This window comes from Bufo gargarizans, chromosome 7, assembly GCF_014858855.1.
Source record: "Bufo gargarizans isolate SCDJY-AF-19 chromosome 7, ASM1485885v1, whole genome shotgun sequence".
Taxonomy (NCBI): Eukaryota; Metazoa; Chordata; class Amphibia; order Anura; family Bufonidae; genus Bufo; species Bufo gargarizans.
Window position 1 is genome coordinate 167,878,953 of NC_058086.1, and position 23,315 is coordinate 167,902,267.

Sequence of the window (23,315 nt, forward strand, 5' to 3'; positions counted from 1 at the left end):
TTTTATGGTGATGGCTATTTCTGGGAAAGCTGGGCGACAACCGACGTGGCTATTATTAAAGCTCCAAATGTGGTAGTCACCCAAATATTCAAGACTCCTGAACGGCAAAACGATCCAAGGCGGTGGTCTCCAACCTGTGTCCCTTCAGCTGCTGCAAAACTAGGACTCTCAACATGCCCTGACAACCTGCCTACTAGCTTAGGGACTAATATACAGTTGCAAGAAAAAGTATGTGAACCCTTTGGAATGATATGGATTTCTGCACAAATTCGTCATAAAATGTGATCTGATCTTCATCTAAGTCACAACAATAGACAATCACAGTCTGCTTAAACTAATAACACACAAAGAGTTAAATGTTACCATGTTGTTATTGAACACACCATGTAAACATTCACAGTGCAGGTTGGAAAAGTATGTGAACCCCTAGACTAATGACATCTCCAAGAGCTAATTGGAGTGAGGTGTCAGCCAACTGGAGTCCAATCAATGAGATGAGATTGGAGGTGTTGGTTACAGCTGCCCTGTCCTATAAAAAACACACACCAGTTCTGGGTTTGCTTTTCACAAGAAGCATTGCCTGATGTGAATGATGCCTCGCACAGAAGAGATCTCAGAAGACCTACGATTAAGAATTGTTGACTTGCATGAAGCTGGAAAGGATTATAAAAGTATCTCCAAAAGCCTTGCTGTTCATCAGTCCACGGTAAGACAAATTGTCCATAAATGGAGAAAGTTCAGCACTGCTGCTACTCTCCCTAGGAGTGGCCGTCCTGTAAAGATGACTGCAAGAGCACAGCGCAGACTGCTCAATGAGGGGAAGAAGAATCCTAGAGTGTCAGCTAAAGACTTACAAAAGTCTCTGGCATATGCTAACATCCCTGATAGCGAATCTACGATACGTAAAACACTAAACAAGAATGGATTTCATGGGAGGATACCACAGAGGAAGCCACTGCTGTCCAAAAAAAACATTGCTGCACGTTTACAGTTTGCACAAGAGCCCCTGGATGTTCCACAGCAGTACTGGCAAAATATTCTGTGGACTGATGAAACCAAAGTTGAGTTGTTTGGAAGAAACACACAACACTATGTGTGGAGAAAAAGAGGCACAGCACACCAACATCAAAACCTCATCCCAACTGTGAGGTATGGTGGGGGGGGGCGCATCATGGTTTGGGGCTGCTTTGCTGCGTCAGGGCCTGGACGGATTGCTATCATCGAAGGACAAAAGAATTCCCAAGTTTATCAATACATTTTGCAGGAGAACTTAAGGCCATCTGTCCACCAGCTGAAGCTCAACAGAAGATGGGTGCTGCAACAGGACAACGACCCAAAGCATAGAAGTAAATCAACAACAGAACGGCTTAAACAGAGGAAAATCCGCCTTCTGGAGCGGCCCAGTAAGAGTCCTGACCTCAACCCGATGGAGATGCTGTGGCATGACCTCAAGAAAGCGATTCACACCAGACATCCCAAGAATATTGCTGAACTGAAACAGTTCTGTAAAGAGGAATGGTGAAGAATTACTCCTGACCGTTGTGCACGTCTGATCTGCAACTACAGGAAACGTTTGGTGGAAGTTATTGCTGCCAAAGGAGGTTCAACCAGTTATTAAATCCAAGGGTTCACATACTTTTTCCACCTGCACTGTGAATGGTTACATGGTGTGTTCAATAACAACATGGTAACATGTAATTCTTTGTGTGTTATTAGTTTAAGCAGACTGTGATTGTCTATTGTTGTGACTTAGATGAAGATCAGATCACATTTTATGACCAATTTGTGCAGAAATCCATATCATTCCAAAGGGTTCATATACTTTTTCTTGCAACTGTATATGGCAATGCTCAGTACACTTCAATGGAAGCCTTATTACGGCTCCGTATAAAACACAGCAGTGATATGTCTGTGTGCATGATTTCTTATGGTGTAGTGATACAGACCTATATCATATTTAGGCTGATTTTCCATTCAGGAGTCATGGAAAGCTGATCCAAGTCGAAAACCCGAACAGGGCTGTAAGGGCATGTTCACATGATGCGGTCAGATTGAGGTTTATTGCATTAAAACTGTGGAACTGTGCTGCTATTTTACAGTATTATTTACTGCAATAAACTGCAAATTGGCTGCAACGTGTGACCACATAGCTGTCATATTAGTTGTCACCCAGCTTTCTTAGAAACAGAAAAATACCACAGCATGACAAAAGAGGACAACCCAAGGAGTTATAGTTACCAGGGATTTTTAGGTTGAAATTTAATTTAATAATTTTAGTTATTTACACTTTAGGGAGGGGAAAACGCACAGAAATAAATTACCAACCAGGCTGTATCATGTACAAAATCTCATGTAGGCCTCATGTTTACACAGCAGGGTAAACAAGCAGCAGAGCTGTTGCCCATAGCAACCAATCAGATTACAGCTTTCATTGTTCCAGAGGAGGTTAGTAAATGAAAGCTAAAATCTGATTGGTCGCTATGGGCAACTGATCTCCTTACTGCCTGCGCTGGGCCTACAGACATGGCCTACTCTTCTCCAGGCACCTAAGATTAATAAAACTAATGAAAAGATGGATGTCCTGTATCATACTAATAATTCATGGCGCTTCTGGTGATTTTTAGCACTTTCACTCATTTGTTCCGCTGTAAATGGTGGATTGTGTGCAATTCTGAAGCAATTATCTACTCTGGCTACTTGTGCTGATGTCCTTCCTGTTTGGAGGCTGTTTTTGCAGAGCGGAGGCGCGGACCTGGAAGCCCATGGAAGGGTTTCCTTGTGTTTCCGTGGGCTTACTGCTTTGTGCCTCCGCTCTGCAATGCTGGTGCCCCTGGAAACAGGAAAAACTATTCCTTCATTTTGTTCTATTCATAAGGCCCCATTTACACGTATGGGGACAGCAGCCATACGGTCGTGTGAATGGGGCCCAAAGAATAGAACAGAATGAAGGAATCGTTCCTCCCGTTTTCTGTTTGCATCGGCCTGTGTAATCAATGTTTTGTCATCCTTCAGGCAGGGTATTGCCACCTTTACACTATTGTGCTGCATGTTGCTCACATTGGCTAAAATCCTTCAGTGATATGGCGATAAACTATTAAACCGCCACTGAGAAAAAAGACCTGGTGCTCATAGACTGAGGGGAATGAGCCTCAATAATGGGGGAAGAGGGGGATTTCTGCTTTTAGGTCACGGAAAAACATGATGAAAAATCCACAGCGGTTTTTGCTGTGTTTCCGACGCAAAAACCATAACAAAACCACATGTATTACATGCGGTTTTTGCAGCAGAAAAGCCAGCAGATTGCACGCTATCCATTGGAAAGGGAGAAATCCGCTGTATAAATTGACATGTACCATGGTTGTTCTGCTACGCTTTGGGAAATTCTCTGTATAACGTAGCCGATTCACTGAACATAAATCCGCAGCGATCAATATGCAACTATTCAGTCACGTGTGAACCTGGCCTTACTGTATGTAGTATGTTCCGTAGCTAAGAAACAGGCGATTGACCTCTGGCCATTTTACTAGCGGCCATGTTTTTCAAATCTCGGGCAACTGATTTGAGGGGTGACCTGAAAGGGATTAAGACACAGTGCACACTGTACAAACAGGGCCGTCTTTACCAAGGGGCAAAAGGGGCAGCTGCCCCGGGCCCAGTTGCTCCTGGGGGGCCCAAGGTAGCTGCCTCTTGAGCCCTGCTAGCCACTGCCCCGGGTGTCAGGCTGTCAGCTACACAGGGGGTTCTGCCATGCCATGCCTGCTGGCACTGAGTCCAGGCAGCGTACTTTGAGAGCTGTGATCTAGGACCTTAGATGACATCATCACCATGTGACCAGTAACCTAGCAATATTACTGGTCACATGGCTATAAGGTCATCACAGGTCCTACCGGGAGTGTTGCAGGAGAAGTTTGCCTTTACTGTGGAGCTTTTTTTGTGAAGATTACATCAGAAAAAGGTGACTCAGGGGCTGTTATGCTAATATACTGTAAACTACTGTATAGTGGGGGGGATGTATACTGTGTAGGGGCCGATATACTGTGGGGGCCTGTATACTGTGGGGGGCCTGTATATTGTGGGGGGCCTGTATATTGTGGGGGGCCTGTATACTGTGGGGACCTGTATACTGTGTGGGGGCCTGTATACTGTGTGGGAGCCTGTATACTGTGTGGGGGCCTGTATACTGTGGGGCTGTATACTGTGGGGGCCTGTATACTGTGGGGGCCTGTATACTGTGGGGGGCTGTATAGTGTGGGGGGCTGTATACTGTGGGGGGTTGTATACTGTGTGGGGGGCTGTATACTGTGGGGGCCTGTATATTGTGAGTTCTGTATATTGTGTAATGCTATACTGTATACTGTGTGGGGGCCTGTATACTGTGGGGGCCTGTATACTGTGTGGGGGCCTGTATACTGTGTGGGGGGCTTGTATAGTGTGGGGGCCTGTATAGTGTGGGGGGCTGTATAGTGTGGGGGACTGTATACTGTGGGTGCTGTATATTGTGGAGTGCTATACTGCTGTACTGTATACTGTGGGGGGCTGTATACTGTGGGTGCTGTATAGTGTGGAGTGCTATACTGCTGTACTGTATAGTGTGGGGGGCTGTATATTGTGGGGGGCTGTATCGTGTATAGTTTGGGGTGCTGTATACGGTGAGGTGCTATACTGCTCTACTGTATACTGTGAGGTGTTGTATACTGTGGGGTGCTGTATACTGTGGGCTTCTATACTGCTCTACTATATACTGTGGGGTACTGTATAGTGTGGGGTGCTATACTGCATACTGTGTGGTGCTGTATACTATAGGGTGCTATACTGCATACTGTGGGTTGCTGTATACTATAGGGTGCTATACTGCATACTGTGGGGTGCTGGGGTGCACTGTAACACTAGGGTGAGCCCAGCCCTGGTCTCCTTCCTGCAGATCAGTGCCCACTTCCAGCCTGAGCCCAGCTGCCCAGAGCACTGATCCTGAGCCGCTGGAGTCTTCAGAACTGGAAGTATTTATAGTCATTCACTGTACCAGATGTGTGGATTTTGTGTGTGTGTGTTGTGGTGGATGGTGTGATTGCCTGCTAAGGTGTGGGAAGGCGGGATCCAGGGGGCCCAAGTAAATTTTTGCCCAGGGTCCAATCAATATTAAAGACCACCCTGTGTACTAATCTAATTATCATATAGTGCCAGTCTGGGTATGGTGCCATGTCCTGCCCTGGAGCTCATGACCTGCTCAGATACCAACACACAACACCAGGACGCTTCACTAAAACCCAATCTGTATTAAAAGACCAAACGATTAATACAGCATGAAAATAATAATAGTTATATGGGGAGTCAAATGACAGAATGATATTAACACTGACATATCGCCTCCGACTGGGTGGGTTGGTTTGGGGAAAGAAACTGGAGGAAAGTTCAACTTTCTTACACCAAAAGGTTGTGTTTAGATGTAACATACGCTGGTTCCCTGTAGTCGCTGTGCCGGTTATAATTAGAGGATCGTGGGGAGAGCTCGCTTGGACTTATGGTAGCTTGACTCCACAACTGGTGGGGTGAATTGAAGTGGTACTTGAAATGGTCTCAGAAAACATGGGGCCATTACTCTTGGACAACAGGGACTTCCGCCTCCCAAGTTGACCTCCTCCCGGGGTGTTGTCTCTTCTCTTCCATCCTTCCTCTGTTCACATTATCTAGAAGCTCCAGCAGAAGACTTCCCTTGCCACAGTTGAAAGGTTCAGGTCCCTCACATGGGGGCACATAGTCAAAGTTCTCCGACTCTGTATACCTCTTACCCGGATGTTGGCGTTTCTCTACATCCTGAAGGTCACCTATCTCACCATTTTCATCATCATCATCCCAGCTTCTTTTACCAGGGTGCTGGCGCTTGGTATAGGCCAGGTTCCTCTTGCCTGGGTGTTGCCTCTTTGAGACATCACTGAGGAGACCCATAGACGGAGGACTAGAGCTATCGAGAAACTGATCACCAAATGCCGATCTTCTGCCTGGATGCTGCCTTTTGGGCAACTCCAAATACCAGTCGCCTTCTTCTCTTTTGCCTGGGTGTTGTCTCTTTTCCACTTCTTCAAGAAGCCTTTTACCTGGATGTTGCCTCTTGGAGATCCATTCCAGCCCTGGGGAATCTGTGTCTGCAAAATTCAGAAGCCAGGCACAATATACATTTACTGTCACTTTTTGTGGAATGTCATAGAAAATGGATAGCAATATAGTAGTGTAGGTTATAGAACTCTACCTTCATTTACAAACCACAGTTGATCCAGAAAGAGACAAATTGACAATGTCAGAAAGCACAGCCCACTTTGTGTGTGGAAACCACTGTAAAATCTCACGTGGTCCCTCTAGTGGTCCCTCTAGCCTCTTTACTCTTTATATTAAGGGACACTATAGTCACCAGACCCACAACAGCTAAACGTAGTAGTTCTGGTGTCTATAGCTATATAGTGTCTATATATTACTGCCACGGAACACCTCTAGTGGCCACTCATCAATATTAAAGTTAAGTTTACTACTCTACGAGGTGCGTGGATTTTTTGTGTGTGTGTGTTGTGGTGGAGGGCATGATTGCATGCCAGGGTGTGGGAAGGCGGGATCCAGGGGACCCAAGTAAATTCTTGCCCAGGATCCAATCAATATTAAAGACGGCCCTGACCAGAACAAGTACGGTCTCACATGAATTTGTTACCTTTCTCACTCTGCTCCTCCTCAATTCGATGAAGAAGACTGCGAATTACGGCCCCCTGGGTTCTCTTCAGTACATTGCTGAGGTCCATGCTGTCCTCGGTCGCATCTTCGTCCTCCTCAAGCAAAGGTTGTTCTTCAGCCATAACCAAATGGAATAACGCCGCTCCTAGAAGCAGCAACCACCAAGTAGACGACATCATGACTGCAATGCAGAAGAAAGACGAGGAAGTGAGTTCTCAGATCCCATGAAGTTCTAATATCAGCCGTACTGCTGTGCAGGGAGCACTGTCTGAACATTAACACATCACAGTACAAATAATTATCACCGCCAACCCGTGCTAGAATCCACAGGTAGCGCCCAAAATCTACTTAACGACAACTCATTGTGTATCAACCAGAAAATAGCAGGATGCGCAGATAATTATTACGCATCAACACAATTATATACATCCCTGAACCTGTCCCCAGGGAGCAGCACGCTCTGTAATTTCAGCTGTAACAAAATCACCCATAATCCCAAATTACGATTGTTTAAGCCGCATTTTGTTAACCCTGTGATTATAATTTTCCAATCTTTCTAATGAATCTGTATCTATAATATGACGAATAGTAGGGTCAATGTCACCATCTTGCAATGCTGTTTAGATACCCACTGCAGTTGGAGGAACCCAGAGCCCGGATGGGTACTGCACTCATAGGAGGGGGAACAGCACTATCGAGGCTTCCTAGAATCAGCAGGTTGGGGGGGGGGGGCCTAAGGGGGTGAAGTAGACAAGGGTCTGACTGTGACTGTGCAGCACAAGAACCCATTTCAACCTGGAGCCATCCATGCAGTTCTGTATATAAGATTCCTTCCTACCCTCGGAGATATACTAAAGTACTGAGGTCGTTTAAATGGAGGTCTTGGTGTTGCCTAGTGGTCATCTGTGGTACTGCAGATAATATCATTTATTTTAGTTTGTGAATTATACAATTAATTTTACACTTCAACTACACAGGGCTTAGAACTTGCAGGTGAACCTGTACTCCTAAAGGAGTCATAGATACCAAAGCCACATGAAGGAACGGCATACAAAGTACAAGCGGGATGATGTGATGCACTGATTACCCCTTCATGTAATTGTGCTATGCAGGACTAACACTCTGTATAATACTGTATATTATTAATAGATCATCTGTGTGATGTTATCATGTACAGTCTGAGAGTAGACTGCCCCCTACAGGCATTTTCCACAAAATGTTGGGAATGACAAGAAAAATACATATCCTATTATTTAGTGCTCCCAGTTATTTGCTGCAAAGCAAGACCCAATGGTGTTCTATTAGAGGAAGCTGTAGAATATAGGACTATTCATGGGAAGAAAAAAGAATCACTATTAAACAGAGAAATGAGTTACTAAAAGCATGTTCATCACCATTTCTATCTGACATAGAGAATTAATCTGCATAAAAAAGTTCAGTCAGTTTACAAATGCCCTATATTTTATATCCTGTTCTGATCCTGAGTTACATCCTGTATTATACTCCAGAGCTGCACTCACTATTCTGCTGGTGCAGTCACTGTGTACATACATTACTTATCCTGTACTGATCCTGAGTTACATCCTGTATTATACTCCAGAGCTGCACTCACTATTCTGCTGGTGCAGTCACTGTGTACATACATTACTTATCCTGTACTGATCCTGAGTTACATCCTGTATTATACTCCAGAGCTGCACTCACTATTCTGCTGGTGCAGTCACTGTGTACATACATTACATTACTTATCCTGTACTGATCCCAAGTTACATCCTGTATTATACTCCAGAGCTGCACTCACTATTCTGCTGGTGCAGTCACTGTGTACATACATTACTTATCCTCTACTGATCCTGAGCTACATCCTGTATTATACTCCAGAGCTGCACTCACTATTCTGCTGGTGCAGTCACTGTGTACATACATTACTTATCCTGTACTGATCCTGAGTTACATCCTGTATTATACTCCAGAGCTGCACTCACTATTCTGCTGGTGGAGTCACAGTGTACATACATTACATTGCTTATCCTGTACTGTGCCTGAGTGACATCCTGAATTATATTCTAGAACTGCTTTTACAAGTGCAGGATTCAGAGCTTAAATCTCCCAATGTTCCATGCTTGTTCAATGTCTGCACAGAGTTTACTCTGGTGATTTACATTATGGAAATTAGCAGCTTTGCAATAGGTTCTGTACTGATCCTGTCCCTGCATTGAGTAGCTGTTAAGAAACTGTCTGTTGACAAGCTTGTTGACTGTTTCCAGTAAAAAAAAAAAAAAGCAGGATAGTTTCTGCAGCCACCCTAATAGCACCATAAACATGCTTGAATTCTAAGTGTGGCGTGGAAATGATGATGAAGAAGTGATGATGAAGAAGTGAGATTTGCTATAGATTTCTTGTTTACTGCTCCTTAGATCAATAGGTATCGATAACACGCAGAATCATTCATCAGGCGTATCTCAGCAGGTATCACCATGGATTGGCTCCTAATTGGGTAATGTGCATAGAACAAGTGCCGCGCAGAAGATTCTAATCCCTGCTTAGACAATGGGGCTCGTAAACAGATAATGGATTTTGGAAATTATTAAAATGATTGATAATTTTTTACATAATTCACCCCATCCCCCTGACACTGACCTGCTTGTTATGATGATGAGCATTATTACTACATAGTATATATTATAGTTCTATATTATTAATGTTACTATTATAGTATTATTTTATTATAGTAAAATGTGTTTAATCTAGAATGAATAAATGCCAGATTATCAAATATTCTGGATAATCAGGAAGTCATAGACCAAAATCAAATAGCTGGATGGTAGTGAAGATAGATAGATATATAGATAGATAGATAGATAGATAGATAGATAGATAGATACAATATGCCTCATATCTGGAGAAACTCCCCAACCCCAGAGACTGACAGACCCTGAGCCGGTGTAGACTGAGTGCCCACAGTCTGCTCAGCTAATCCACAGACAGGTACATGCCCAGGGAGATCAGACTGTGCCCACAGTGCAACCAGGAAGCTGTGGAAGATGAGACCCCAAATACTCAGCAGCGAGGGGCACTCTCTTCAGGAGACTGTCTGATCTCTGCCCAGACTTCACCTCCATGGGGGAGAAAGAGAGACTCTCCATACTGCTGGGGGAGAAGGAGAACACAGCAGCCATAGCACCACAATGTGTCAGCGCCTGCCATAGACTAAGAGGAGCGGGATATGCCATGGCCTCCTATACCACCAAGCTGGATGTGTCCCCATCTTCCACCCATGCCCAATTATTTCCCACTTGCTTTGGCAAAGCTAATATGTATTTAGTCCTGCCAATAAAGCTAGAAATAGATAGTTACAGCACAGAGATAGGTAGATAGATCAATTGATTGATAGATATGAGATGGATGGATAATAGATAGATATCTAGATAGATGATAGATAGAAAATAGATAGAACATGGACAGTCATAGATAGATATGAGACAGACATATATGAGATAGAATGTATTGATAGAGAGAGAGTAGAGTGATAGAGAGTGAATGCGATGTAGCAGAGCTGGGCTTGTTGTGTGATACATCATAGTGATATCACTTTATACCTAGAACTCCAAGATATCTATGGCATACATTATCTTCACCCACGCTAAACACAAAAAATGCCGCTCCAAATCATTAACTGAAAGATTCGGCTCTGCTACATTTGTGTAACCATTTATTAAGGGGGCTTTTGTGTCAATGAGGAAAACAATGCGATACTTCACGACATACTCATCTTCACCAGGCTAATGCCAGGCGGTGCAGGAGAGTCATGCCCTGGCGTTGTGGTAATGGTCACATATTCTTTGATAGCAGCACCCTCAGGAATGAATCTGATCCAGTCACATAATCCGTTGTACATTACAATAGATACAGCAGAGCCAAGTGTGCTACTGCTATTTGCCTTCATCCTGTGCTGTGATATCACCTTATGTTATCAGGGGTTTGTCAAAGGACCACAATACTGTAGGTGACCACAGACTGCAAGCAATTTTATAGAAATTAGCTGGATTTTCTAAAAAAAACATGTGGAAACATGACAGGAAACTGTTAATAAACTCTAGACTAGGTTTACATACAGCAGTATTGGCGTAGAACTATAACTCCCAGCATATTTTATCAGTTTATGATGAGACTTGCAGAGATGCTCTGTAGGTCTGGGGGAGCAGAGGGGAAAAGGTGACCTTTCCCGTCTAATGCTTCCATTTCCTTGTCAATGCATGACAGGCGGCATCTTAGATCTGATATAGCAGTGCTGAGTTTTTTAACCCTGCGCAGGTAACGTGTGGATGTTATTTCTTTTTTTCTATAGGACTGTAAATAAACCTACTGCATTACATCAAAGCTTAAAGTGACAAATCCAGCTTTGCTACATCTCCTACATCCAGAAGACTTGTAACCACACTGAGCTATCTGCCCCCGAATATCTCCCCACCTGTCACTGTTATATTTCCAGCTGGACTCTTCCATCTTATGAGATACAGAGATATACAACACCGAGGAGTCCTGCAGGTGTGAACTGACGACCAAAATGTGTCCCCGGGATTTACATGATGTAAAAGGGGAGAGAGGAGCAAGAATGTTCTGCCACTGATTGTATAAGTTACCCTTGTATTTGTATCAATCTATCTTATATCGATCTCAAATCTATTTATCTAATATTTACTTAATATGTATTTATTTAGAGAGCTTTTTATAATGACTCTATTTGTCTTAATTCTATCTATCTACAGATGTAGCAGAGTTAGCACTCAAGCTCTTAACTCACATTTCTTAACTCATCGCGTTATCTTGAGACAAAAGCCATTGAAAAACAACTGAAGGTGTTTGCTTAACGCATTTAGTTTAGATAACACGTCTCATACATCATGAGTGTTAACTCTACTACATCTGTATTTATCTATCTATCTATCTATCATCTATCTCAAATCTATCTATCTATTAAGAGAGCTTTTTAAAATAACCCATTCTATCTATCTATCTTAATTCTATCTATCTTCTATCTTATCTGTTTATCTATCTATCTATCTCATATGTATCTATCTGTCTTATAACTATCTATCTAATATCTATTTATCTATTCTCATCTCTTTTGATTCTATTTATTTATCTATCTCATCAATCAATCTTAATTCTATCTATGTATCCATTATCTGTCTATCGTCCTACCCGTTATCTATACACACCTCACTTTATCTGACGCTTTCCTTTAGTATAACTTTGTATGTCCCCAATGATATTTTGTATCATTTCTGCAGCCTGTCACTTTGCCCTCTTCTGACAACGCTTTGGAGCAGGATAGACCCAGAGATCCCAGAAAGTTGTCAGAGCAGTTACCTGTGTGGTGTCAGCTCGTGGGCTGCGCCTGGTTCCTGGGCGGATGTCCCCTCAGGTGTGGAGCGCGTCTGTCTGGATCTGCCTCTGCTCTCGCTGTGCTGCTGCCTCCTCAGCCTCCTCTCTTTTATACCCTTCCTGGCCCAATTATGGAAATGCCTCTGATGTCATCGGAACGTCTTCATGTTTTTTTTTCTATTATATATATGTTTGATGTCAGAAAAGTAGATTTGGAAACCAAATTAACCTTTTACGCTCCAGATGGGAAGAGCGCGTGCACCCCTGGCATACAGACTGGACTGTGTCTTATAGCTTTGCTTCTAGAAAACGGACGTCTGTTCCAAGCATCTACTACTCTTTCAGTAATGTTATACCTTCATGTTACCCCTGCTCATCCGCTCCAGTGTCAGATTGTAACCCCCTCATCTGAACCTTCATCAACCCCTTAATCAGGGAATCCTCAGTTAATAGAGGGGGGGTCTGCTATCCAGAACGCTAATAGTCTATATCGACCACCGCAGAGAGCAGCTGCACAATTGTCTCTTGCTCTGGAGGACCCGACACATCGATGGACAGGTCATTGGTTTCAATAAGAAATGTGTAATACTTCATTTCACCTGTGGTGGCGCTGCAGAGGAAACTCTTGCTACAAGCACAGATTATAGCTGATCGCTGCAATCCAAGCCAGGGGTGGACGCTGGGGTCCGCTTAGTGTTCAGGGGGCTCTTCTAAAAAACGGAGGGTTCAAAACAGGAATATGTTGAAGGGCTTTCTATCAAAGTTCTTTGGCTCCAACAACCAGTCCATGCTTCATTGTTTCAGCTGATTCAGTTTGGTTCTTACGTTTTAATCTTGGGTTTAGAGGCTGCAGTTGTTGTTTTTTTGGACAATAAGCACTTACACAGGGATCAGGGGGCTGGAGGTGCATGCACAGAGTGGACGTCCCCGACAGGAGGTCGCTGCCTGATAACAACCATACTGGCTCCTATTAGGCTACTTTCACACTTGTGGCAGAGGATTCCTGCCGGATCCGTCAAAACGTATGCAAACTGGTGGCATTTGTCAGACGGATCAGGATCCGCATGCTGCGGTATTATCTCCGTCCTGATAAGGCCAAAAGACTGAACTGAAGACATCCTGATGCATCTCCATTCTTATTTAGATCCTAAAAATGGAGCAGAAAGAAATGTTAGGAAGTGTAACTCATGGTGGTGGGGGGTGGGGGGGAAGTAGCTCAACTCTTCTCCTGATTAATCAATATAAATGACGACTGGACACAACTTGTGGGATTTATAGCAAATGTGGAAACTTTATTGTTACAACCTGGATAGTTCCTGTTAAAATATCTGGAAATAACATTTTAAGGTCATCAAATCTTCCATAGGAACAGGAGTGACCCGTTTTGACACTGTAAGGGTTACATAAGAGAAGGGTTAGTGCCAAGGTCTTGGGACCTGGAGATTGCTGGTAGTTGTAGTTCATTCAGAGGCAACCCAGCCCTGGTCACAAGGCACTGGGGATGAAAGAGTTAAAGAAAATGGCATCTTAAGGCTCCTTGCCCCATGGGATGGTGAAGTGGACGTCAGGCGTCTCTTGTAGTGAGTGACACCCCGGCGGACACTTTATATCTCCCATATAATATGATCCTTGGATGTTAATATTCATATATTAGTCAAAACTGTAACAATGTGTCATTCTAAATATCATCATAAAGTGGCAGATTACCCCGGAGGGCGCCGCTGAGGGGCAACGCTTATCCTAATGATGTATAGCCAATGGTAAATATTGAAATCGAGACATTAGGGAGAGGGCAGCTGGAGGATCACACATGGCATCATGGGGCTGTCCAGTGACTATAGGCCTTAAAGGGGAGTTCCACTGGACTTCAGCACCAGTTAAGGGGTTTTACAACTTGGAATTTCCAAATCTGGTCACATGACGCACAGACAACAGATTGACCCCTTCAACCCCCAAAGCATGATTCTTACAACTCTGGGCACTATTTCCTGATTTTTTTTTTTAGCCCTTTAGACTTCTAGCCAGGGACCCTTCACTTAAAGAGGACCTCTCACCTCTACTGAAAGGTCAGTTTTAGTAACTACTTGCATTCCCCGCATAATAGCAAATATAAAGCATCTTTTTTTATAGCTGTATTGTGCCATTTCTCCATTATTCCTACTAGAAGTTTCTGAATGATTTGCTAGCAGTCTGCAATAACGGTGCATTTATGTGTTACCAGTTGGGGGTTGTGTCCCCGGTTAGTCTGAAACCATCCAATCAGTGCTGCCAATCTAAGCCTTTTCTCCTTTACGCAAATGACGGCTTCAGTGCACCCTGGGAGGGGCCAGCACTGGAGGTGCAACGAGGGGATGGGCACTATATTTTGTTGCATGGGCAACATTTTCGACATTTGGGCGTGGTAGGAACATCATCCCCGGCAAATTTACTAACATTTATGCCTGAGAAAATGTTAAATGTTATCATAAAACTACTCCACTAGCTATACGTGACAGGTGCACTATGTGCCTAGTTTATGACAGCGGTGCAGAGGGGAAATGAGCCTTTCGTATGGTCCTTCCTCAGGTTCACTAGGACTGTGTGCGGCTGTCCATGGTGCTGAACTCTTCTGTGCTGGATGGCTTCACTGCTGGGGGTTTAGCTATTGTGAATGTTGGCGGGGAGGAAAAGAGGATGTGAAACCTTGCCCAAAACTATCCATGTGATTAGAAACAGCCCTGCCCATGTGCTGCAGGGGGGCTCATCTTGTAAAGGTTGGCATTTCACATGTCAGTCTTAGTAGAAATCTCGCTGGAATAAGATGAGACGATTCAAAACACCGGACTGTTAGTAAATCTGTTCTGTCTGTGCAAAAGAATCGGAAACATATGGCAGCCGGCGTAGAGTTCAGCTCTAATGGACGCCCGTATTCTGCTGTGAATTATAGTGAAGGTGTCGGCCGCCGTGCACAGCGCATCTACCCATCTATCTATCTATCTATCTATCTAGCTATCTATCTATCTGTCTATCTATTCATATCTATCTATCCATCTATCCATCTATCTATCTGTCTATCTATCTATCTATCTATCTGTCTATCTATCTATCTATCTATCTATCTATCTATCTGTCTGTCTATAAAAAAATAAACAAATAGGCAGCACACTGGAAAAAGTAAAAACAAAATAAAGTCTTCATTCACCCATGTAGACACGAACGTTTCGACTCAGTGCCCGAGCCTTTCTCAAGCGATGAGGGTATGGTTATGGCATGATTATATTCTCATTAAATACAAAGGGTAAAACATACTGACACATAGTGTACAATCTCAAAAAAAATCACAACTTGTCAACAAAATTATAAACATGATCGTGATAAAAAGAAGAGATAAAAAGATAGTATGTTTACAATTCTGTTGAAATATTGTTCTTTTTTTTATTGTACTTGTTTGTGGCAGTGTGTGGCACTATGTTTTCCACTTTATATTTGATGTGGTTGATTAGTGATGTACTGAACATGCACTATATATATATATATATATATATATATATAGCTTTGCCATATCCACATTGCTTGAGAAACATTGCGTCCACATTGGTGAATGAAGACTTTATTTTGCTTTCACTTTTTTCCGTTTGCTGCCTATTTGCTTTTTTACCTTTATGGCTATTGGTCTAGTCCCTATGGGGCTTACACCTAATTTTTGTCTTCTCTTTTAATTTTTTGGATCTGGTGCTGTCATTTCGCATATGTATCTATCTAATCCATCTATCTATCTATCTATCTATCTACCTATTATCTAGCTATCAATCTATCTATCTCATTATATATCTATCAATCTATCTGTCTCATATGTATCTTCAGCGGGCGCCTCCCCTCAGGGCCCTTTGAGAGGGAAAAACTACTTGTTTTCGTGACGCCAGTTGCAGTGAAGCAACAAGGGCACAGGGACCCTTTTTAGTGATACTGTGGATGGTACCCAGGTGTAGGAATGCCAGAGTGGTGTAGGGTGGCCTAAATGTCCCTTAATGTCTTGTGCACGTGTCATGGTGCTCCTACCTGGATACGCTGGACCCTAGGCGTTGGCTTTGAAGCAATAAAAAGGGGGTTGTTGATAAAGAGGGTGAGGAAATACATCGAGTCCAGACTTGGTGATGAAGTTAAAAACAGCTTTACTTTGCATAAATGTTTCTCCAAACAGACTCAGGCCTTGTCTAGGTTCCCAGCAGGCTTTAGCATTAACTGTGGCAGGCAAACTCCTCTTTGCTACATCTGTTGCTCCCTGGCTCTGCTGTGCTGACAGGATAGCTGTATAACTTAGCTTTAGCTGAAGGCTGCAACTTCCTTCTTGTAGTCTGACTCTAAACTAGTCCAGGGAACTTTACTCCTGGCTTCAGAGGCTTCCAGCTTCTGCCTCCATGTCCAGCTGAGCTGAAGGTGCTCCAGCTGGCCTGGGCAAGGCACATCCAACAGAGACGTGCACCTGCTGCACACCCTCCCTTGGTAGGGGATAAACTAGAACCTTCCCCTAGCAGGGGATAACTGCAACTGAACCTAAAGTAAACTCCTCTCTCCCTGCAGCAAGTGGGGGAAACGCCAACCACACCACAGAGGGGGGTGTTAGAATAGAAGGGAAGGTTCCATTCTCTGTCCCTGTAGCTCTGACATTTATGCTGCCACCTGCTGGTGAACCAGACATATTACAATTGAACATAACTTACATGGAAAGAGATATGAACATTATATAGGACCTGGAAATAAACGCATAGAATGACTTGACATCAGCCCATTAGAGATAGCAGTGAGGTGCAGAAGTGGTAATGCCACTCTGGGGTGTTACATATCCATCTATCTATCTATCTATCTATCTATCTCATTATCTATCTATCTATCTATCTATCTGTCTATCTTATATCTTTCTATCTCATTATCTATCTATCATAGGCGTCGCTACAGGGGGGCAAGGGGGATTCCTTTGATTATTCCTTGCCCCCTGCATGCCCCCCTGCTGTTTCCCCTTTAAAACGCTGGCCGTCACCGCTGCCACTAGTACAGCGACGATCTGTCCAGGGCCATCTTTAACGCAGGGCAAAAGTGGCAGCTGCCCCAGGCCTAGTTGCTCCTGGGGGACCCAAGGCAGCTACCACTTGAGCCCCGCTGAGCCCCATTGTGGAAGCGCTCATGTCCATAGTCATCTGTATCGCCGTCTTCAGGACAGCGATACAGATAGAAGACTGTGGCGGGGCAGTGGAGGGAGAGGCGTCTCCCTTCCCCGTTCCTCTGATAGGCTGCAGGCACTAGGCATATTATGGGTAGAATTTTTACTACTGGGGGGCATTATGGTGGGCTTTATTACTACTGGGGGTCTATGGGGAACATGATTACTAGTATGGGCACTATGGGAGCATTATTACTTCTGGGGCACAGTGGGGACATGTCGGGGGCACTGTAGGAGCACTATTACTACCATATGTGCTACAGCAGAGAATTATTACTATTGGTGGGACTTTTGGGAGCACTATTACTGTGGGGGCCCCTTGGCACAGTATCAGCTTACCACAATTATTTTTGGGGGACGTTATGTTTACACTATTAGTGTCGGGGGCACTATTTGCTGGGCACAGTTATTTTAGGGCACTGTGTGCCAATAATTATTGAAGGGCACTATCTGCATGGTACTACTATTATCAGGGGCTTTATCTGTTTCTGCAGTATAGTATTGGGGAGCACAGCGGCACAGTATTGGGGGTGGTAGGATGATTTGTCCAGGAGATGGGAGGATGATGGAAAAGTAATAAACTAAGATTTTGTTTTGTCAAACTGCAGAGACGAGAAATGGCTGAAAAATGGTGTCTGGTCTGAAAGTCTGAAAGGAGAAGATGAGGAAAGAGAACATCTACATCAGAGAGACGTCACTGGATATAAGAGGTATGAGGCGCTGTATTACCCTGGATGTAAGAGGTATGAGGCGCTGTATTACCCTGGATGTAAGAGGTATGAGGCGCTGTATTACCCTGTATGTAAGAGGTATGGGGCGCTGTAGTACCCTGTATGTAAGAGGTATGAGGCGCTGTATTACCCTGTATGTAAGAGGTATGAGGCGCTGTAGTACCCTGTATGTAAGAGGTATGAGGCGCTGTAGTATCCTGTATATAAGAGGTACGGGGCGCTGTATTACCCTGTATATAAGAGGTATGAGGCGCTATATTACCCTGTATGTAAAGGTACGGGGCGCTGTATTACCCTGTATGTAAGAGGTATGGGGCGCTGTTTTACCCTGTATGTAAGAGGTATTTGGAGCTGTATTACCTTGGATATAAGAGGTATGAGGCGCTGTATTACCCTGTATATAAGAGGTATGAGGCGCTATATTACCCTGTATGTAAGAGGTATTTGGAGCTGTATTACCCTGTATATAACAGGTATGAGGCGCTGTAGTACCCTGTATGTAAGAGGTATGAGGCGCTGTATTACCCTGTATATAAGAGGTATGAGGCGCTGTATTACCCTGTATGTAAGAGGTATGAGGCGCTGTATTACCCTGTATGTAAGAGGTATGGGGCACTGTATTACCCTGTATATAAGAGGTATGAGGCGCTGTAGTACCCTGTATATAAGAGGTATGAGGCGCTGTATTACCCTGTATGTAAGAGGTACGGGGCGCTGTATTACCCTGTATATAAGAGGTATGAGGCGCTGTATTACCCTGTATGTAAGAGGTATTTGGAGCTGTATTACCCTGTATATAAGAGGTATGAGGCGCTGTAGTACCCTGTATGTAAGAGGTATGAGGCGCTGTATTACCCTGTATATAAGAGGTATGAGGCGCTGTAGTACCCTGTATGTAAGAGGTATGGGGCGCTGTATTACCCTGTATATAAGAGGTATGAGGCGCTGTAGTACCCTGCATATAAGAGGTATGAGGCGCTGTATTACCCTGTATATAAGAGGTATGAGGCGCTGTATTACCCTGTATGTAAGAGGTATTTGGAGCTGTATTACCCTGTATATAAGAGGTATGAGGCGCTGTAGTACCCTGTATGTAAGAGGTATGAGGCGCTGTATTACCCTGTATATAAGAGGTATGAGGCGCTGTAGTACCCTGTATGTAAGAGGTATGGGGCGCTGTATTACCCTGTATATAAGAGGTATGAGGCACTGTAGTACCCTGTATGTAAGAGGTATGAGGCGCTGTATTACCCTGTATATAAGAGGTATGAGGCGCTGTAGTACCCTGTATGTAAGAGGTATGGGGCGCTGTATTACCCTGTATATAAGAGGTATGAGGCGCTGTAGTACCCTGTATATAAGAGGTATGAGGCGCTGTAGTACCCTGTATGTAAGAGGTATGAGGCGCTGTAGTACCCTGTATGTAAGAGGTATGAGGCGCTGTATTACCCTGTATATAAGAGGTATGAGGCGCTGTATTACCCTGTATGTAAGAGGTATTTGGAGCTGTATTACCCTGTATATAAGAGGTATGAGGCGCTGTAGTACCCTGTATGTAAGAGGTATGAGGCGCTGTATTACCCTGTATATAAGAGGTATGAGGCGCTGTAGTACCATGTATGTAAGAGGTATGGGGCGCTGTATTACCCTGTATATAAGAGGTATGAGGCGCTGTAGTACCCTGTATATAAGAGGTATGAGGCGCTGTATTACCCTGTATGTAAGAGGTATGAGGCGCTGTATTACCCTGTATGTAAGAGGTACGGGGCGCTGTATTACCCTGTATGTAAGAGGTATTTGGAGCTGTATTACCCTGTATATAAGAGGTATGAGGCGCTGTAGTACCCTGTATGTAAGAGGTATGAGGCGCTGTATTACCCTGTATGTAAGAGGTATGAGGCGCTGTAGTACCCTGTATGTAAGAGGTGTGAGGCACTGTATTACCCTGTATGTAAGAGGTATGAGGCGCTGTATTACCCTGGATGTAAGAGGTATGAGGCGCTGTATTACCCTGTATGTAAGAGGTATGAGGCGCTGTATTACCCTGGATGTAAGAGGTATGTGGCGCTGTATTACCCTGTATGTAAGAGGTATGAGGTGCTGTATTACCCTGTATGTAAGAGGTATGAGGCGCTGTATTACCCTGGATGTAACAGGTATGAGGCGCTGTATTACCCTGTATGTAAGAGGTATGTGGAGCTGTATTACCCTGGATGTAAGAGGTATGTGGAGCTGTATTACCCTGTATATAAGAGGTATGAGGCGCTGTATTACCCTGTATGTAAGAGGTATGAGGCGCTGTATTACTCTGTATGTAAGAGGTATGAGGCGCTGTATTACTCTGTATGTAAGAGGTATGAGGCGCTGTATTACCCTGTATGTAAGAGGTATGAGGCGCTGTATTACGCTGTATGTAAGAGGTATGAGGCGCTGCATTACCCTGTATGTAAGAGGTATGAGGCACTATATTACCCTGTGTGTAAGAGGTATGAGGCGCTGTATTACCCTGTGTGTAAGAGGTATGAGGCGCTGTATTACCCTGTGTGTAAGAGGTATGTGGAGCTGTAGTACCCTGTATGTAAGAGGTATGAGGCGCTGTAGTACCCTGTATGTAAGAGGTATGTGGAGCTGTAGTACCCTGTATGTAAGAGGTATGAAGCACTGTATTACCCTGTATGTAAGAGGTATGTGGAGCTGTAGTATCCTGTATGTAAGAGGTATGAGGCGCTGTATTACCCTGTATGTAAGAGGTATGAGGCGCTGTATTACCCTGTATGTAAGAGGTATGGGGCGCTGTATTACCCTGTATGTAAGAGGTATGAGGCGCTGTATTACCCTGTATGTAAGAGGTATGAGGCGCTGTAGTACCCTGTATATAAGAGGTATGAGGCGCTGTATTACCCTGTATGTAAGAGGTATGAGGCGCTGTATTACCCTGTATGTAAGAGGTATGGGGCGCTGTATTACCCTGTATGTAAGAGGTATGAGGCGCTGTATTACCCTGTATGTAAGAGGTATGAGGCGCTGTAGTACCCTGTATATAAGAGGTATGAGGCGCTGTATTACCCTGTATGTAAGAGGTATGAGGCGCTGTAGTACCCTGTATGTAAGAGGTATGTGGAGCTGTAGTACCCTGTATGTAAGAGGTATGTGGAGCTGTAGTACCCTGTATGTAAGAGGTATGTGGAGCTGTAGTACCCTGTATGTAAGAGGTATGAAGCACTGTATTACCCTGTATGTAAGAGGTATGTGGAGCTGTAGTATCCTGTATGTAAGAGGTATGAGGCGCTGTATTACCCTGTATGTAAGAGGTATGAGGCGCTGTATTACCCTGTATGTAAGAGGTATGGGGCGCTGTATTACCCTGTATGTAAGAGGTATGAGGCGCTGTATTACCCTGTATGTAAGAGGTATGGGGCGCTGTATTACCCTGTATGTAAGAGGTATGTGGAGCTGTATTACCCTGTATGTAAGAGGTATGGGGCGCTGTATTACCCTGTATGTAAGAGGTATGGGGCGCTGTATTACCCTGTATGTAAGAGGTATGAGGCGCTGTATTACCCTGTATGTAAGAGGTATGAAGCGCTGTAGTACCCTGTATGTAAGAGGTATGTGGAGCTGTATTACCCTGTATGTAAGAGGTATGAGGCGCTGTATTACCCTGTATGTAAGAGGTATGGGGCGCTGTATTACCCTGTATGTAAGAGGTATGAGGCGCTGTATTACCCTGTATGTAAGAGGTATGGGGCGCTGTATTACCCTGTATGTAAGAGGTATGTGGAGCTGTATTACCCTGTATGTAAGAGGTATGAAGCGCTGTAGTACCCTGTATGTAAGAGGTATGTGGAGCTGTATTACCCTGTATGTAAGAGGTATGAGGCGCTGTAGTACCCTGTATGTAAGAGGTATGAGGCGCTGTATTACCCTGTATGTAAGAGGTATGAGGCGCTCTAGTACCCTGTATGTAAGAGGTATGAGGCGCTGTATTACCCTGTGTGTAAGGGTCCGGACCTGAGTGATGTCACTGCACAGACGCCAATTAAAAAGTCAATGAAGATTTTCAGCCATTGCTCACGTCTCGTGTTCCAGATCAGGGTCTAAATTGGGGGGTACTATCTCTCCTTGGGGAGAAAGCACCTCGAGGGTCTCCGCACGTGTCAGCTGGATGGTGGTCGCTCACAGGAAAGGTCCGCGCTCTCATACACACAGAGACAACATTAGTCTTTAATAAACTCCGGCTCCTCTGGCGGAAGTTTCTGAAGTCAGTTTTCTAATGAGCGCTGTGTGATCTGCATTTCTACGCGGTGGCAGCGGCGGCCTCACTAATCGTATTCAGGCAGATATCAATATTCCACCCCAGGTTTTCTCTTCCGGAACTTTCATATTTGTAGTAATGAGGCTGCGGCTCCTCCTGGGCCCCCGGGAAGTCAATCCCAACAGACGGCAATTTGTATCAGTGAAGATTGTAACATTGTATTTCTGGAAGAGGCTTTACAGAATATTTATAGAGTCGAGAGGAGTCCGCGGAGCTTTATCTGAGTGTTTGTTCTGGTAGTGAATCAACTGCACGGGAAAGGGAGTCACTGAGTCAATCTATCTAATATCTATCATCTATCTATCCATCTATCTTCTATCTATCTATCTTCTATCTATCTATCTATCTATCCATCCATGTATCTATCTATCTATCTTCTATCTATCTATCCATCCATGTATCTATCTATCTTCTATCTATCTATCTATCCATCTATCCATCCATGTATCTATCTATCTTCTATCTATCTATCCATCTATCTTCTATCTATCTATCCATCTATCTTCTATCTATCTATCTATCTATCTATCTATCTTCTATCTATCTATCTATCTATCTATCTATCTCTCTATCTATCTATCCATCTATCCATCCATCTATCTATCTATCTATCTATCTCATATCTATCTATCTATCTATCTATCTATCTATCTATCTATCTATGGACATGATGTGCAGTACCAGACACAACCCCTGGACAGATGTGGCGCTGTTTCCATCACATAACACATAGCCAACATTGCCAGAAATTTCTGGACCATCCATAAAAATAGGACACTGTTTTCCTGGGTCCGTGAAAAAAAACTGATGTGTCCGTGATTTTTTTGGGGGGCTGGGGGTACTTGACCAGATTATTTTGGTGGTAATTGTCATAATTTTTCAGCTCACAGTAAATGCTGGTAAGGAGTTCTCATCAGGATATTCAGCTATAGACAGGTATCACTTATAATCTTTATCATTTATTATGGTT

At 43.9% G+C, this 23,315-nt stretch overlaps 1 protein-coding gene across 1 annotated transcript; it reads right to left on the minus strand.

The window, feature by feature from the left end:
- Nucleotides 1–5,592: 5,592 nt before the first annotated feature.
- TRH (thyrotropin releasing hormone) lies at nucleotides 5,593–6,890 on the minus strand. The gene is made up of 2 exons (XM_044302444.1): nucleotides 6,695–6,890; nucleotides 5,593–6,140 (listed from the first exon to the last, which is right to left on the minus strand). The coding sequence occupies exons 1-2, from the start codon at nucleotides 6,888–6,890 to the stop codon at nucleotides 5,593–5,595; spliced, it is 744 nt and encodes a 247-aa protein (XP_044158379.1).
- Between the last annotated feature and the right edge of the window lie 16,425 nt (nucleotides 6,891–23,315).